Here is an 18,367-nt window from a genome sequence, read left to right on the forward strand (position 1 = left end):
CTACATCGGATTGAGGGAACATGTGGGCATGAGATGCATGTTGATGCAGAGTCGGGAAGGAGCAGGCGGTCTTGTTTCCTTCCTGCTTACAATCAATTCAAACTTTCTGCTCTGACAAATGTCAGCAGTTGATTTCAGCCTCTGCTCTAAAGTTGATTTCTAATCTGTGCTAATCCACAGCATTTCTCAGCTTTATTAACATCTAATTGGCAGCAAGGATGCTGTGTGAAACGAGTTAGGGTGTCGTGGCTGTGCGTGCGTGTGTGTGTGCTTTATGTGGGTTGCATGTGTTGGAGCGTGTGGGTACTGATTATCCGGAGCAGGGGTAGGTAAATGAGATGGCTGTTGCCATGTTTCTGTGCAGCTGTAGGATTTTTCCAACTTGGAATGGGAGATGTTTTTGTTTAGGGTCTTAATAAGCTACCCAAAGCTTTGATTTCAGCACATCAGTAGATTGCTGATGTTGTAGTCACATAATTTAAGTTTGCTCAGTCAATACTGGAACTGAAAAAAAGGCTGAAAAAAGTTCCCATTTGATATGTTGTCAGGTATTCTGATTGTACTGTACACCTGTGCACACAGTTGCGGTTGAACACAAAAGGGAAATTGAGTGGGCTCATTGTTAAATCTAGTTTTGTTGTACTGCTTTGTGAAACGTAATCCAGGCATTGCTGAGATTATTGCAAACAATGCATCTGGAGCCAGTTTGTTGGCATTCCTTGTATAGACATTGTGTTGTATTTTCACATACAAGATTCCTGGGAAAAATCATTTGGACTGTGTCTGCAATAATCCTGTGTCATATCTAATACACAGTAATAGTTAGTGTTCTTTACTCTGTTTGGTTTAGACAAATGTGCTGCTCGAGTACTTTTGTAAAAAACTCTCTGAGGACTTTAACCAAACGTTCACAACTACGGTGACCTGCATGGTTAAATAAAGGTTACGCTGACTAGCCATACCATCTTGTTGCTCGGTGGTAGTCCAGCTTCGGCAGCACATCGTACGTACAGTGTTTAACAAATTTGTTAGACCCTCTGTCATAAAAACAAGAAAACCCAAATAAATCTTTTTAAAACGAAAAATTACCGAATGCACTGAACTGAGTTACTGTTTTTATATCCACATGGGATTTCTCTGGGAAATGAGTAATTAATCAAGCATGACGTTCAAGCACTAAAACAAATTATTCAGGAATGTAAGTAAACAACAGCAACTTTGCATCTTATTCACAAAAGAATAATGCGCTTGTCAAGTTTTTCTGCTTTTTTAATATAAAACAATAAATCTGGAAAATTTTAGATAACAGCAATAATTATATTATGGTGGTATAATTTTCATTTTGATTAAAGAGCTTGAGCATACTGGTGGCTTAACCATTACAGAATCATAAAATATGATTTTGGTAAAAACCAGTACTGTTAATTTAGCATAAACTTTACAATTGATGGTGGTCTAATAAATGTGTTGAGCACTGGAGATCTTTTAGGCTTTAAATCAGCGGTTATATAAATCAATGAAAATGTTTTCTTTCTATAGCACTTTAATTCAATAGCTGTCGTTCATGAAACATTTTTTACTGTGTTTAGGTGTGATAGACAGGAATATATACTGGCACTAGTTTTGATGGGAAAAATGTGTTTGGAAGTTATGTGTGTGTTTTGTTGCTTCTTGTTTAAAAGCAAGCAGTGGGTGCAACACTTAGCAAAGGTCTACTGTTTGAAATCTACATTTGATTGACATCACTCACACTTTCTCTGTCACTTAATTTCTCATCTCGGACACACATTTACAGCTTAATCCAGCAATATATACATAAAACAAACCCATTAAAATGTGAGATGTGATTTTGACTGGACTATATTGTGTTTCTCTTCTTTCACATTTGAGTAGACTGGTTGCCCAAGAGACTGGGATCAAGTGTTTGACACTGATTTGAAAGGCAAATGAGGACGAGGAATTTCAACCAAAGTTTCCTTGTCATGTCTTGGATAAAGAGGCTTTGAATCGAATTCACTTTACTTTTACATGCTCCATAATCAATAAATTTTAAAATCGCTCTGTGCTAATAGCCACTACGGCTGGCAGTAAATGCCAAGAACGGGAAGAATTGCCATCACCTTTAAACACCGCTGTTCCCTCCGGACATATCCAGAACTTTCTGTTTTATTATTTCATGCTAAGAGTGAAAAGCCCGGGCCCTCTTAGTGAGAAACCAGAGGCTATAAAATATTTACAATATAATAACACTTTTATTGCATTGTTACACACATATTATTTCCCTTTAAGCGCTTTGGGAGGTGTGGGTGTGGCCTGGAAATTTGTTTCCCTTATTGTCTAGTCAACTGGATTTTCCCTTCTGTTAACTCTGTTTGCCATCCCTGATGCCTTTTCTGTACTAATTAGCTAAATGTGGCAGGAAAGAGTGGATTTAGGAGGACACACTGACATCATACTATAGTCATGCGTAGAGGACAGGACAACTGTAATCTTTGCGTATGACTATCCTGCCGTCAGTGCTTCCTCCTTGACTGTCTTTCGTTTTCTTTTAGGTTCTTTGTTCACACAGATACTTTCATATTCGGGGAAAGTCACTTACTTGCTTTCTTGGATCGCATTACGCGACAAAATTGCTACCTCTAGCATGTCACAGCCAGTAGCTGTTAGCCAGACTGCTAGCCATTGGAAACAGCTAGCTCACCGTCACCGCTAAGTCTCATTAATCTGGACATTACTATATATCTTGTTTGTTTAATTCATACAAAACATAATCTTATTAATCTCAAGTGTCTTGAGGTTTATTATTATTTGCAGTATTTTTTTGAGAGGTGCTTTAGAGGTGTTGGTAGACAAATGTTGCCCTTCAAGACTATGCTAAGCTATTAGCTGCTAGTAGTAATCGAACTGCGAGACTCGGAGAGGTATTAGTCTTTACATCCTGACACGTGGTGCGAAAGTGAATAATTTTTTCCCCAAACATGAAACAGTTTCTTTAAAGCTTTCTGTGCAAACACTGGTCAAACAGTAAAGCCTGTTCAGTGATTGTCTTTGTAAAACAGCACCTTTCATGGCGAACAACGCGATAATCGCAGAGCAAGCTTTACTGTTGACCAAGCTTTCCTGTCAGTTTGCTCATTGCTTTATATCTAAAATCCCTTCCACTAGTCACGCCTCTCCTTTTTAACCCTTTGCCAGTAACCCTTCTGTCTTTTCTTAGCGTGATTAACCCTTTCCTCTTCCCACCTTGCCCTCCCTCCCTCTCCCTTGCTCCTCTTCTGCCTCTAGGTCGGATGACAGCGACTCCTCGCTCTCAGAGGTGCTCAGGTAGAGGAACCGTATCTGTCTCTCTCTCACTCTCTGTTTTCCCATTTGCCTGTTGACTCACTTGGTGTCATCTCGTCTCCACCAGTCGTCAGCGCCTCACCTGGCCTCTTCATCTCCACCTTCATATTCCATCGGTTGTGCATGTTTTAACCGCAGACCACTTCTCTTGACCCACCCAGGCTTTTCCATCGCTGTGATCTTGCATTTGTGGTCACACAAGTGAACCACACCACTTTTTTTTCAGGCTGAAGAAACTGGTGGAAATTAAAGTAATTACTCCTCTTAATGGTCTCCATGGTCAGCCACTTGGTAAATTCAGTCTTGTTAAAGGACAGAGGATTGATAACATATGAGTTAAATGAATATTTGAACGTCTACTTAATAGACACTCATGCATGTCTATTAATTGCGTAGCTGGACTCTGCAGTCATTTAGCTACGTTTAAATATAAGAGTGAAAGCTGAAGTGTAGCAATTGCAATTCATGTTTTTACAGGGCTTTTTGTCCCTACCTAATTCTTAACCTAAGGAGCCCAGTTTGCCAGCTAACCAGAAGCTCTTTATACAGATCTAACACAGTATTTATAATAATTAAAAATAACTTCGATCAAACTTTAGATGTGTTTGTGCTGGTTTTGCGTATGACAGTATTCATTCTTTCTTAGTCAAAACAAAGCACACCATTTTGAATTTTAACAGATTTAAGTAAGCAGTTGCTAGAAGTGGCTTCCTGTTTAGCTGCAAATCAAATAAGCATCCATCCATTTTCTTCAGCTTATCCAATTCAGGGTCAGGGGTGGGGTGGGGGGTGGGGTTGTTTGAGCCAATCCCAGCTGTCATGGGGTGAGTGGCGGAAAGACCACCAGTTCATCACAGGGCTAATACAGAGAGACAGGCAGTCATTTACACTCACATTCACACTTATGGCCAGTTTAGTGTCACCAGTTAACCTAACCTCCTGCATGTCTTTGGAAGCTGGAGTACCTGGAGAGTCTCACACAGGTAGAAACTGCAAACGCCACACAGAAAGCTCTCTACTGGCTGGTGGATTCAAACCAAGGACCTTCTTGCCACCTTGTGTCCCAACAAAAAAACATATATCCCAAAACCTCAATTAATTTCATTAAGACAAACACATGGGCCTATATATAGTTTTTATCGGGCATCTGTATTCCTTTTAGTCACACACACAAATGGATGCTCCTCTCACCAGGACCCTTCTGTCTTTTTTTCTGTGCACTGCAGAGAGTCCCTCCCCTCTCGCATGTTTTCATTAGTGCTGGTCTCTTGGGTCTTGGCCCTGCAACATCCATTAGCAGCTCTTCCATGCTGCATAACACACTATAGCACACGATGATATCTTCCATGTATGCTGATAGAACTGAAACAATTTCTGCTATTTGGAGCATTGCAGTGCCATCAGAAATAGAGTGCTGCTCGTGCAGCGTGTGCCGTACGTCCTTTTTCGAGGAAAACGAGCGAGCCAAAGAGAGAGACCGAAGAAAATATCCAGACTAATCAACTAATGCTATATGCTTTGTTTTAATTTATTGTCAGGTCACCAAAGTAGCTCGGTTAAGCTAAGATTCTATTAAGAAAGGTAATAAATAGTGTTTCTGGTAATTACTTTAGATTAATTTCCATTTTAATCACAGAGAATGGAACATGAAGACTTTAATCAGGCAAAATAATGGGCTAAAATTAGTAAGGTTTATTTAACTAAAACCCCTTTAAAAATAAATTTATGAAACATACATATTTAATCCCTTCCTCTCTTCCCCATATATTAAACATGGATTGCTTTTCTTCTTCTTTGTAAACTCAAACCAGTCACCAGTTTTCTGACATCACCTTTTCAAAAGGAACTGAAGTTGAAGAGAAATGGGTGGGGCTGACTGTGTTTGCACCATAAAGCTGCTGTCACAGTCTGACTTTATATCTGTATTCCTAATCAGACTAATGCTGTCGTCTTGTCACACCTCACCGCTCACCCACATGTGTCACATAGCCCTTTTTCCTGGGCCCCAAAAGGGCATTGGCTCTGGCGTTGCAGAGAGTCAGTTCCCATCTAAGCGATGGAGAATGGACTCTGCATGTGGTGCTGCTGACGTCTCGGTGTGGTGGGGTTTATTTTTGAGTTCCGGGCTGCTGTGGAGTTGGTCTTCCAGGCTGTGGCTGCTGTCATCAATTATTTTGAGCTTCTTGTGTGAAGTTTCTTTTTTTTGTTTCTTTGGGGAGGTGAAATTTGGCAGACGTGCATGCGGCTTCTTTTTACTTGCTGATGAATGAGACTTTTGACTTTGGTTGGCGTTCTGAAACACCGTAACAGACATACCAAGTATGATTTGCGGTTTCACTTTTGATTTGACTTGTGTATTTATTTGTGTGTGTGTTGTCATGCTGGACATGAGCATCCGTGCTGTGAAACAGAAGATGAGCATGTTGTCACCCTTGACAAGTTTGAAGCACACCCTTCTGTATTTTGCTCACTCCGTGCAGAAACAAATCTGTCCTGAGTTTTGTGTGCATATTCTTTTCTCTCCTCACATCCTCCGGCTCCTCTTCAGTGTTTTGCGTCTTACTTCACCCTCTCTCTCTTTCTCACACACACACACACACACACACACACACACACACACACACACACACACACACACACACACACACACACACACACACACGTAAACGCACACTAACCACCACTTGTGAAGCCCATCGGGGACCAATTTTCCCACAGCTCTCCCTCTTCCTCTCACCCGCTCCCTGCTCTGTCTCACTCCGCTGACTGCTCTCCAGGCACTCTGGGACCCTGGCCTGTCAGTGAGACATAGATTGGGATGGTGAGGGGAAGCAGAGGTCCAAGCTAGAGAGACTGAGTGCACATAATATAGAGGAGACTGTGTGCACATAACTGTGTGTGTGCATGTGTGTGTGAGGGAAAGAGAAAGAGGAGTTGAATAAGAAAGCAGCTCTTACTGCTGTAGAGCCTTAATTGGGCTGCTCAACAACAAAAAGAAAAGAGGGAGGGGAAAGTGAGATGGAGCGGGCAGGCTACCTCCATCAGGAAAGTGTGTCTACTTGTTTAACTGATACGGTGTGGGCATAAATCTGTTTACAGACACATTTCGGGTGAGACATCTCACCTCTTAAAGTAGGCCATTAAGTTGTAGGATGAAGGCCCCTGCGCCTGAAGTGATGGAAACACAATTGTGTGCGTAGTTTATCCGGCGCTTTCAGTGAGCAATGTATGGGTTTGTATTGCTTCTGTATAGTCAACAAAAAATGCATGTTTGTGGTCAGCCTGTGCTTTGCAAACCTAAATCTTGCTGGTTGATTGATTTTGGAACCACTCTGACACTTTCTGTGTGCTTGTGAACCGTAGGGGTGTGATCAGTCCCATCGGAGGTGTGAAGGGGGGTCGAACTGCACCCCTGCAATGTGTTTCTGTAGCCGAGGGCCACTCAAAGCCAGTGCTGTGTGTGGACGCTACAGATGAGCTGCTCTTCACTGGATCTAAGGGTAAACACATCGCCAAAACAGCAGCGTTGGAGTGTTTCCTTTGAAATGCATTTTACAGAGCTTATCAGTTGAAATTGATTCCTCTCAAGCTATAAACCAATTAAACTGAAATTGTGCCATTCTAAGTAAACTGTTACTGTAGGATTTGAGCAAATGTTTCTGCGATGCTTCGTAATTTTGTTTAACAGAGTGAGAGGAGGAAGGGATTTTATTACAGTCTGACAAATAGTTGGACTGACTAGTGGACTGTTTGTAATGCATTTGACTTTCTCCCCTCTTTCAGATCGCACCTGCAAGATGTGGAACCTGGTAACAGGTCAGGAGATCGTCACCCTCAAAGGCCACCCAAACAATGTGGTGTCTGTCAAATACTGCCCCTCCTCCTGTCTGGTGTTCTCTGTGTCCACCTCCTACATCAAGGTGTGGGACATCCGCGACGCGGCCAAGTGCGTCCGGACGCTCACGTAAGTTTCATGCAGGGAACCCATCGGGTGGAAAAGTTTAGAGCTTTTTCCCGAATTACAGCCTTGCTTGGAGAGATTTAATGGAAGTGATTTTAAAAGGCCCTTTTTTTTATTCTTTTTCTGCTCAGCGATGTGCCTCCAGTTGAAGAAATATGACAAGCTAAAGTAGAGGAAATGACAACTGCTGATTGCACTTACTTCTCTGATTCTTGTGTTTTTTTTCCACCTTTCTTCTTCCTCTTCATCCCCACAGCTCCTCAGGGCAGGTGGTTTCAGGTGATGCGTGCGCCGGCACCACCACCCGCACAATTACCTTTGCTCAGGGCGAGTGTCAGATCAACCAGATAGCTCTCAACCCGTCAGGATCAGTGCTCTATGCTGCTGCTGGAAACACTGTTCGCATCTGGGACCTCAACAGGTACATTTGTTGATGATCTAATCCGTTAATACATTATTATATTCATTGATCTACTCATCAAGTTACTGCTTAAAGACTCTGTGAGTCATTCATGCGAGCTTCATCTATGCACTCTTTACTGCCCACTCTTTAAATTCATTTAGACATGGCTGTGGATGTATTCACTTATTGCATGTTAATAAGCCAGCGAGCTGATTAGCATTTGATAGAAGAGCTTCAAAAAGGCTGACAAGAGATTTAAAAAGACGGCAAAAAAAAAGCAGTGCTGAGGATATGAAGCGTGATCACGAGCATGTTTTCTACCAGGAATCATTTCTGGGATCCTGTGGAAGCATCTCTCTCTCCTCAGTTTTTATGCTTCTAGAGGGAAATTATTAACAGATTGGACCAGACAGTTTACGCTGAGGGGCTCAGAACCATTTAATGATGCATAAGAACCCCCCAGAAATGAAAAATGAATGTATTAAACATTCCATTTCTGCCCATGGCTTTGCCGCGTCTCTGCAGCTTTACTTCACTTGTGAGAGAGAAACTGGAATTATTCAGCAACACCTCAAAGTTCGTTCAAATGATGAATTTCACAGACCTTTGTTTCACCTTGTTTTGGTTTCTGCTTGTTGTGTTTGTGTATTTCGGTTTGTGTGTAGGATGCAAGCGATGGGGAAGCTGACAGGTCACATCGGCTCTGTCATGTGTCTCACTGTGGGGCAGTCTCTGCTGGGCAAAGATCAAGTAATCACTGGCTCCAAAGATCATTATGTCAAGGTACAGCTTAAAACAAACCCCACTCATTCTTAATCTATCTGAATATCATTGTCTGTCACCTGATAAATCAAAGATACACACAAATGTTTCCTTTCCTGTCAGGTGTTTGACGTGGCAGAGGGAACTCTGGGAAACGTAGGTCCAGCTCATAACTTTGAGCCTCCACATTATGACGGCATCGAGTGTTTGGCTGTGCAGGGAGACGTGCTGTTCAGTGGATCGAGAGACAACGGCATCAAGAAATGGGAACTGGAGCAACAGGAGCTCACACAGGTGTGTGGATGCTTGCGTCTCTGTGTTACAGGAGGGGTCTGAGCAGACCTCTGTCACTATTCTGAGAACATAACCAACGCTTATTAAAAAACAGGGCTTCATGTGGCAGATGTATTGATTCCCACACACTATGCGAGGTCAGTAGGTCTGAGTGAACAGGAAGAAGACTTATTTTATATTCAAGCGAGCGCAGAATTCGTACATCACATTTAAAGAATGCCTCCTTGACTGCGCATCATCGTAAAATCCTCATGAAATGTGGTACGAACCTGCCTGTGAGGCTTTTACTTCACGATGTCTTGACCGTTATTATCTGCAGGGCAAAGTCAATCTTTCTGCAAAGTGTAAGGAGTGCAGATGGAACGCGGCACAGTGCTCTGGTAGATAATTGCCCTCTGATCCTCTCTGTCAGCGGTGAAGGCAGTTTTAATGAATCGGTTCTCTGGCGAACAAGTGCAGATTAACAGGAAACAAATTAACAAGTCCATTATCCAAAATGTCACAAATTATTTTTCCTGTTACTTTGTTTAAAAGGAAATTATTCCAGTTGCTCATGCGGTTTAGTGTTAATTGCCATGTGGTCGAGTCCTGATGTTCATATGTGGTGCCAGTTAATAGAAAAATATTAATTCGGGGACCTTTTTTTTCTGTTTTGCATTTTGTGTCCCTGCTTTTGTTTTTGTTTTGTTTTTTGGAGCCAAAACAAACATCCTCTGGCCTTAACATCAGCACAGAAACTGTGCGCTGGGAGCTTCATAGTATGGGTTTCCATGGCTGAGCAGCTCCTGTAGGTGTGTAATAATATAGTGTAGGAGCATCTATCCATATTAATGCATAGTTTAACAACCGTCCTTAAATCCATGAAAAATGATGACAAAAAAGATACTTTAAATGATGGCAAATATTTGGAAACAATCAATCTCAAACCTTTGAATTTCTTCTTGTCCTGTTACTTATTTTCTTATCTTCTTATCTTGTCCTGATTCTTATTTGTAGTCATATTATAAACATTTCTCAGAGAATACTTCCCTTGGAGCCGGAGTACCAACTGACATTTTCCTTATTGATCCTTGTAATTGCGACGTGTCTATCGAGACCGAAGCTCATACATCAGCTTCTGGAGGCGGACACACCGGCGACACAAACGAACATTTTCTGGCCCACTTTGGTAGAGACTGTACCCCCCCCCCCGCCCCAGTTATCCGACACTAGCACAATGGTGACAGCGAAGGGCTGTGTTTCCTGTTCAGTCAGTGAACAGCTCCCTGCCAGCGCAGTTCCCCTTCGTGTCTTTACCCACTCTGTGGAGAGTGTCACCATGTGTAATGTGGCAGGAAAGCACTGTGTCAACATTAGGGTGTAAGAGCTCACACGCATCACAGCCGCAGGTAACAAGGAGGAGAGTCAGTGTGTGCGTCTGTGTGCGTTTGGTTGTGTTTATATGCAATTGCTGATTTCTGCAGTGTCTCCTGTGTAGCCCCTGTTGCCTGCATACGTTAATAATGCATAATAATCCACCTCGTGGGTGGATGTGGCTCATTTACATGCATAGTAATTTGCATATGAAGCTGCACTTTCTAAAGTTTAGCAACAGTGCTGTTTAGCCTTTGTTTACCCAAATTGACAAAACAAAAACACAAGATATTTTTCCTTTCTGAATTAAATCGGCTCAGTCTTTGCTGTGGTCTGTGGCTTATGACCCTAACCTCATTTATGAAGCAGCCAACAGGATCCGTTTTACAGCCTTCCTAACTCAGTATTCTCTGTCTAATTATGTAATGGGATCAAACTGTGGCTCGGGGTATAATAGAATATATTACAGTAGAGTCTGAAACTGCACTTCCTTCAGGACTTCTGCTCTGAGCCTTGCTGCTCTGACCCCTCTGTTAAAATGCCGACGCTATAGAGTTTTTTCCTAGAGGGATATGTGAAGCAATTTGTTCATAATCACTATAAACTGTAGTTTAGCGATTCCCTCTGGCTTGATAAATAGCTTAATATACCTTCTGAAAAACAATTTCAAGCGTGCATTTTTTTTTTATGACTTTATCGACCTGCTTATGCCGTGGATGTTGGAGAGAGCTGTTGCTCTCTGGAGGTGTCGGCCGGCATTAACGCTTACGGTGTGCATATGAAAAAAGTGAGTACATCCAATATAAATTGTTGGCTTTATTGACATATTTACATAGGGAAACACTGGATCCTCATTGAAACAAAGCCTACAGACAAAGCTGACACACTTAAAGATAAATGTGAGGAAGAAGATAACTTTTTCAATGTTTTATTCCACAAAGTTGTAAATGGGGGTAATATTATACTGTGAGATATTAAGTGTACCCTTGGCCTCAGAAGCTGGTACTGCAACCCGTTAGCAGTAATAACTTCTTGTAAATGTTTTGCATAACAGTCTAGCAATTTCTGACATTGACTGACTACTTCACCGTGCAAGTTCACTCAGCAGCAGCAGCATCTTTGTGGGTTTTCTTATATGTAAAGCCTGCTTTAAATCGAGCCTCTATAACATTTCAGTGGAATTCAAACCAGGGCTTGATTATGCTGTTGAAAGGGTCATTTCTGGTTCAAGCTACCTTCAGATGGCCTAACATTATCTCCAAGTACTCTTTATAAGATGCAGAATTTAAAGTTGAATTAATGGCGTCTTGTTCCCCAGCTTCTAAGGCTGAAAATGGAACCCAAACAGGTCTACGGTTATTGTGGTCAAACTGCTCTAACTTGATTTCTATGTTATTCCAAACACTTTTCTCTGTCTGTTCATTGGCAAACTGAGTTTTTCTCGAATGTGGTTTTTGGCATCAAAGGCACTTTCTTGCAAAGCCGCCCATCCATCCATTCATCCATTCGCTTCCGCTCATCCTTTCCAGGGTCGCGGGGGGCGCTGGAGCATATCCCAGCTGTCATAGGGCGAGAGGCGGGGTACACCCTGGACAGGTCGCCAGTCTGTCGCAGGGCTAACACACAGAGACACAGACAACCATTCGCACTCACATTCACTCACAGATTCACACCTATGGGCAATTTAGATTGACCAATTAACCTATCCCCGCAAAGCTGCCCATTCAAGTTTAATTTGTTGAATCTGATTATAGACACTGACTGTAACCTGGACTATTCTTTAACACCAACAAATGCAAGAGTTACCCGCAGATCCAGTGATAAAGGCTCAAGGTCACAATTGGCAGGGCCAGCAGTTCTGTACAGATGTTATTATTCCCTCAAAATCGACGTTATTTGCAGAGAGCTTTTTTTGGAGGTCTTTTTGAATTCTTTGACAGAGTCATGGACATCCACCTTTTTTGGAGGCCTGAGAAGGCCCTTTAGTACTTGGCATTGTGACACCACACACTTAAACAGCACAGCGATTACTAGGCCTTAAACCAGGTGTAGATAGCCTCCATTTGTCATTATGTAAAGAGATTGTAATCCTTGGTAGCCCTGAAACTTCAATGGTTTAAAAATGTATTTAAATTTTTGATGAAAGTACTTTCGTGCTTTTCCTTGAGTACCTAACCTTTATGTAAAGTAGCTTTTCAACAAAAATCAGCTGCTGGCTTGCAGGTATGTCAGTAAAGCCGTTCACACGTCCATGTGAGGACATATGGTCTCAGGAGGATATGAGAGATTTCTCTTTTTGCTTTCAAATTGCATTGCTCATGTGCAACTTCCATACAGGGAGTGCAGAATTATTAGGCAAGTTGTATTTTTGAGGAATAATTTTATTATTGAACAACAACCATGTTCTCAATGAACCCAAACACTCAAAAGCCTGCCATCCATGGATTCTGTCAGTGTTTTGATCTGTTCACCATCAACATTGCGTGCAGCAGCAACCACAGCCTCCCAGACACTGTTCAGAGAGGTGTACTGTTTTCCCTCCTTGTAAATCTCACATTTGATGATGGACCACAGGTTCTCAATGGGGTTCAGATCAGGTGAACAAGGTGGCCATGTCATTAGTTTTTCTTCTTTTATACCCTTTCTTGCCAGCCACGCTGTGGAGTACTTGGACGCGTGTGATGGAGCATTGTCCTGCATGAAAATCATGTTTTTCTTGAAGGATGCAGACTTCTTCCTGTACCACTGCTTGAAGAAGTTGTCTTCCAGGAACTGGCAGTAGGACTGGGAGTTGAGCTTGACTCCATCCTCAACCCGAAAAGGCCCCACAAGCTCATCTTTGATGATACCAGCCCAAACCAGTACTCCACCTCCACCTTGCTGGCGTCTGAGTCGGACTGGAGCTCTCTGCCCTTTACCAATCCAGCCACGGGCCCATCCATCTGGCCCATCAAGACTCACTCTCATTTCATCAGTCCATAAAACCTTAGAAAAACCAGTCTTGAGATATTTCTTGGCCCAGTCTTGACGTTTCAGCTTGTGTGTCTTGTTCAGTGGTGGTCGTCTTTCAGCCTTTCTTACCTTGTCCATGTCTCTGAGTATTGCACACCTTGTGCTTTTGGGCAATCCAGTGATGTTGCAGCTCTGAAATATGGCCAAACTGGTGGCAAGTGGCATCTTGGCAGCTGCACGCTTGACTTTTCTCAGTTCATGGGTAGTTATTTTGCGCCTTGGTTTTTCCACACGCTTCTTGTGACCCTGTTGACTATTTTGAATGAAACGCTTGATTGTTCGATGATCACGCTTCAGAAGCTTTGCAATTTTGAGACTGCTGCATCCCTCTGCAAGATATCTCACTATTTTTGACTTTTCTGAGCCTGTCAAGTCCTTCTTTTGACCCATTTTGCCAAAGGAAAGGACGTTGCCTAATAATTATGCACACCTGATATAGGGTGTTGATGTCATTAGACCACACCCCTTCTCATTACAGAGATGCACATCACCTAATATGCTTAATTGGTAGTAGGCTTTCGAACCTATACAGCTTGGAGTAAGACAACATGCATGGAGAGGATGATGTGGACAAAATACTCATTGGCCTAATAATTCTGCACTCCCTGTACTGTTATTTTTTATTAAACTTTTCTGGCATTAAACACCTTTTTCAGATCGTCTGTTGCAGGTTTTAATTCAAGGTTGTGATACTGTGATCTTAAGTTTAGCTTTTTTTGTATCGATCATTAGCTGGAACCTGTAAAGTCCATTAATATTATAGAAAGAATAATAGAATGATTAAGCAGCTAGACATATTTATTAAAAACAGATGTTGCCAGAGTAGGATCCTTCCTATATTCAGCTGATTATTGTTAGTGTTACACTTTACACATCTGTGAGGGTCAGCTTGGATCCATTTGCGTTGACGTACTATAAATTTCACCATCAGAGGGTGAACACAAGGCTCCATGTGAAATTCCACGTCTGCTTTTATTTTTTTGTGACCTGGAGATACTATACTTGAGAAGGCTGTCTGAGTATAATCCTTATGTGTGAGCACCATGGGCGGGTGTTCAGGTTCTTTCTGTCCTCTGTTTTTCTTTGTCTGCTAGCAGGCAATGTAACCAAACACAGTTTTCATCCAACAGTTACTTTGTCTTGCTGTTTTAAACACACACCTATGTTTATTCAAAGCAATGTGAACTCTGCAGTAGATTATGGGGTTACAGAGGAAATTATAGCTATTTGGATAATTTTCCTCCTAACATTGAAATCTCTCCCAGCTCGGACTATTGTTCAGTAGCAGTTTGTGATTTGCAGGTCTGCTGTAGCATAAATTAACCTTATTTTTAATGGTAAATTGCGTTCCTGCAGAGTAAGAAAAAGGGGAATAAGATATGTTCTGTTTTAAATTGTGCATCTTTTTCGACACATGCCAATCAGCCATATACATTTATAAGTAACTGCTAGTACAAATTAGAGAAGTAGAACAGACAAAAAAAAACCTCCACCAAAACGAACCTGATGGGAACAAAAGTAAGGAGTGACTTTAGAAGAGTGCGCTGTCGTTTTGATTAAAAGCATATCTGAAAAATGCACGAAAATAACATTAATGTCAGAAGCTAATAAAACAGGCAAAAGCAGATTAACATAATAAAAGTTATCCTCCTGTGCAGGTGTTCCACTCTTCAGAGCTAAATTAATCTGCAGCCCAGTAGGCTGAGATAAACAGAATAAAAAAGAAAAACAACAGCAAAGCCAAAGCTTAGGTAATAATAAAAGTCCTGCACAAAATCCAAATAGCGTTTTTGAATATTTCACCTAATTTTAAGAAAAAATAATAAAATAAAATAATAATAAAATAATAAGGTTTAATATCTCCCCTCTGCTAAGACATGGTTCATTATGTTCTTCATTTTTTCCCTTTATTTCATAAATAAATGCAATAAAAAAACAAACAAGTGTCCATTTAGATGGTCTTTGTCACAATACAAAAATAAATTCTGGAGCGTGCTCTTGAAATGAATACAATTAATCTCATTCTGACAGTTTCTGCATTTTTGTAATGTCAGTGGGGTTATCTTAGCAAACATGAAACAGATATTCCACATTCAGCTCGTACATTGCGCTGCCTTTGTGAAATACTGAATGCGCAGACACACGAGCTAAGAATAACTACGTAATTGAGTCTAAATACAGTCTCTTATTGAGTCTCTCAACCATACATGTTCTTATATGTTGCCTAGCAACAATGCTGTACCCTTTTCCATTAAAAAAATAAATAAATCCTGTTTTACTGTTGATAATTTCTATCCGTTAAACACCAAGCACTTAGCATACTTTATAGAACTTACTTTATAGAACACGGTGACCCAGATGTCTTACAAACATACCTGCTTTAAAACCACTGGATTCATTTTTAATGCAATCGCATCTTTCTTTAACTCCCAACATCTCTTTGCTTTGAATTCACAGCAAATCCCAAACGCCCACAAGGACTGGGTGTGTGCTCTTGCATATGTACCAGGAAGGCCCATGCTGCTGAGCGGCTGCCGCGGCGGCATGCTGAAAGTGTGGAACGTCGACAACTTCACTCCCATTGGAGAGATCAGAGGTCACGAGAGCCCCATTAATGCCATATGTACCAACTCAAGACAGATCTTTACTGCTTCCAGGTAAATTTCATTTAAAACTGTGCCCTGTCATAGTATTGTAACTCCATCAAAGTGTCTAAATACATTGATTAGACATAATGTTATGACCACCTGCCTAAAATTGTGTTGGTTCCCATTTTACTGCCAAAACAGCTCTGATCTGTCGAGGCACAAACTCCACTAGACCCCTGACGGTGTGTTGTGGTATCTGACACCAAGATGTTAGCCCCAGATCCTTTTAAGTCCTGTAGGTTTGCCAGGTGGAGCCTTCATGGGTCGGACTTGTCTGTCTAGCACATCCTGCAGATGATTGATTGATTGATTGGATTGAGATCTGGGGAATTTTGGTGCCAGATGAACACTTCAAATTGGTTCTTGTGCTCCTCAAACCGTTGTTGAACAATTTTTACTTTGTGGCAGGGCGCGATATGCTCCTGGAAAGAGGCCACAGGGAATACTTTTTCTCATGTACCCATTGTTGGGGGTCAGACCTGACTGGTCTGCAGCTATGCAGCCCCATTTACAACAAAATGTGATGCAACATGTTATCTGACACCGTTCTATTTGAACCAGTATTAACTTTTGGCCATTAGAGTTACAGTAGCTCCTCACATATGTATATTTAAAGTTTGCATTATTCACTATAGCAATCTCACCCTGCTGTCTATAATAGTGCTCAGCATGTGCATTAGTTTTACCCTTTTGTAATGACCGTGATCTAAACTCACTACAAGGGTTGTTGACAGTAAGAGCAACTGAAGGGTGAGTCTATTAAAAGCATGGATGGGGTGTGGAGGTTGGGAACCAGGGAGCGTAGTGCTTACAATTGAGTTTTATAAACTAGTGGATACTAAAATGTTTGCCCTTTGCCAAAAATGTTTTTCACAGTGAAATTCTAAATGATGCTGACTTTATCTCAGGCAGTAATCCGCAGGTATGTGTCAGCAGTGAGAAGGTCATACTCCATCCTATTTTTGGCCAGATTTGTTCTGTTGAGCTCGCAGCGGCATCAGACAAAGATAATGCTTATTTACTTGTAAGTGTGTGATGCAGTGAGACATTTTGTGGTTTCCTCAGTCTGCTGGTTTTTATTTATTTTGTTCACTCCTCATTCAGCTGTTGGGCTTTCGCTTGAGATCGACTAACTTCCCTTCACTTCTTATCCTCGTCTTTAATCTCGCTGTTTCTCGGTCACCTTCTCTGCGGCTCATGTTTGGTCTCTCAAACCGCCTTCCTCCTCTCCTCCCTTGTTCTTCACCCCTTCCCTTCCTCCTGCCCCTCTGCTTTCCCCCGTTCTGTCAAACCCAGTGACTGCAGGGTGAAGCTGTGGAACTATGTGCCAGGCTTGACCCCGTGTCTTCCTCGACGGGTCCTGGCCATCAAGGGCCGAGCCACCAGCCTCCCATGATTGCCTGTTCTCTGCTCACCAATCCTTCCCTCCTCTGGTATCGTCTTAACTTACTTCCTCTTTCTTCTCCTTGTCTTTTTTCTTTTCCCTACTATGAATTTTCTTACGTGGGTGACACAAGTTTGTATCTCTTTGCTTTTCTCTTTTTTCTATTTATTTATTTTTTTGTTGGTGTTTTTGTTGTGCCGGTCTGTTTGGCTCAGTTTGTAATCTGTTCGTGGTTAATGGTTTGATTGCGGACCCCTTCTTCCACAAAGACAAACAGCTTCTTCTCGACTGGAAGCAGCTCACAGCTCTGTTCTGAATCTGTCATTTGTGTGTGTGTGTGTGTGTGTGTGTGTGTGTGTGTGTGTGTGTGTGTGTGTGTGTGCGTGTGTGTGTGTGTGCGTGTGTGTGTGTGTGTGTGTGTGTGTGTGTGCAGATGTATTCTGTCTGTGCGTGCTGGACTATTAAAAATGACTATTTTGACATTTAGTTACATAGTTGCTTCAGTGAGATTTGAAGATGTGAAAATCAATGCCACCGTATATTTGTTTAATCAATAATGGGCAGTATTTCTGCCGGTGTTCAGCAAACATGGCTGTCTTCAGGGTCCGTCCAGGCTGCGGGGGAGATTTTAAGATGAGAATTGTTTTATTTATTTAGATATAAGCTGCAACTGTGAGTGTATTCATAAAGAGGTAAAAGAGAACAAGGGAAATGGTATAGTTGTTCAACTTGAGACTTCCTTTGATGACAGCAAGCTGAGCCGAAGATGGTAAGATTTTCATTTAGCGTGAGCAGGATGGACAGGATTAGGCTGAGCAGTATGGAGATAGAGTTAGAGACTCAAGGCTGGTTTTGACATGTGCAGTGGAGGGATAGTGGATATATTGGACCAAGGATGCTGAATATAGAGTTGCCATGTTGGAGAAAAAGAGGAAGATTACAGAGGAGGTTCATGTATGTAGTTAAGGATGACATGGAGAGGGTTGAAGTGGCAGAAGAGGATGCTAGAGAAAAGGTGAGATGGCAGTAGACAATCTCCTGTGGCGGAGCAGTCAAAAGAAGAAGAAGAAGACCTTTAGTTATTGAGTTTATATCCCTTGCAGAAACCCTGCAATTAAGATAAGTTAACTAATTGGTGCTGGTTGGTGGTTTTTGGTGCCTTTGGGCTAAGCTGGGTTCTGGCTTTCTGGCTACAGATATTTAGTGCA

At 41.8% G+C, this 18,367-nt stretch overlaps 1 protein-coding gene across 3 annotated transcripts in view; it reads left to right on the forward strand.

Moving 5' to 3' along the window:
• Positions 1 to 18,367, forward strand: part of kif21b (kinesin family member 21B) — a 70,467-nt gene that overhangs the window by 44,426 nt on the left and 7,674 nt on the right. For 2 of the 3 annotated variants that reach the window (XM_086291934.1, XM_086291935.1), the window contains 7 exons: positions 6,706 to 6,842; positions 7,126 to 7,306; positions 7,560 to 7,724; positions 8,372 to 8,489; positions 8,592 to 8,762; positions 15,585 to 15,784; positions 17,072 to 17,208. In XM_086291934.1, coding sequence (XP_086148060.1) covers positions 6,706 to 6,842; positions 7,126 to 7,306; positions 7,560 to 7,724; positions 8,372 to 8,489; positions 8,592 to 8,762; positions 15,585 to 15,784; positions 17,072 to 17,171 — 1,072 coding nt within the window. In that variant the 3' untranslated portion in view covers positions 17,172 to 17,208. Of the gene's footprint in view, positions 1 to 3,285; positions 3,325 to 6,705; positions 6,843 to 7,125; positions 7,307 to 7,559; positions 7,725 to 8,371; positions 8,490 to 8,591; positions 8,763 to 15,584; positions 15,785 to 17,071; positions 17,209 to 18,367 lie in introns of all 3 variants that reach the window. The other variant, XM_086291933.1, reaches the window with a different exon arrangement.

The sequence above is a fragment of the Aulonocara sp. 'chitande type north' Nkhata Bay genome, linkage group LG5, assembly GCF_057382095.1.
Source record: "Aulonocara sp. 'chitande type north' Nkhata Bay isolate Kocher_YH1m ecotype deep benthic linkage group LG5, A_spYH_male_GT1.1, whole genome shotgun sequence".
Classification (NCBI taxonomy): Eukaryota; Metazoa; Chordata; class Actinopteri; order Cichliformes; family Cichlidae; genus Aulonocara; species Aulonocara sp. 'chitande type north' Nkhata Bay.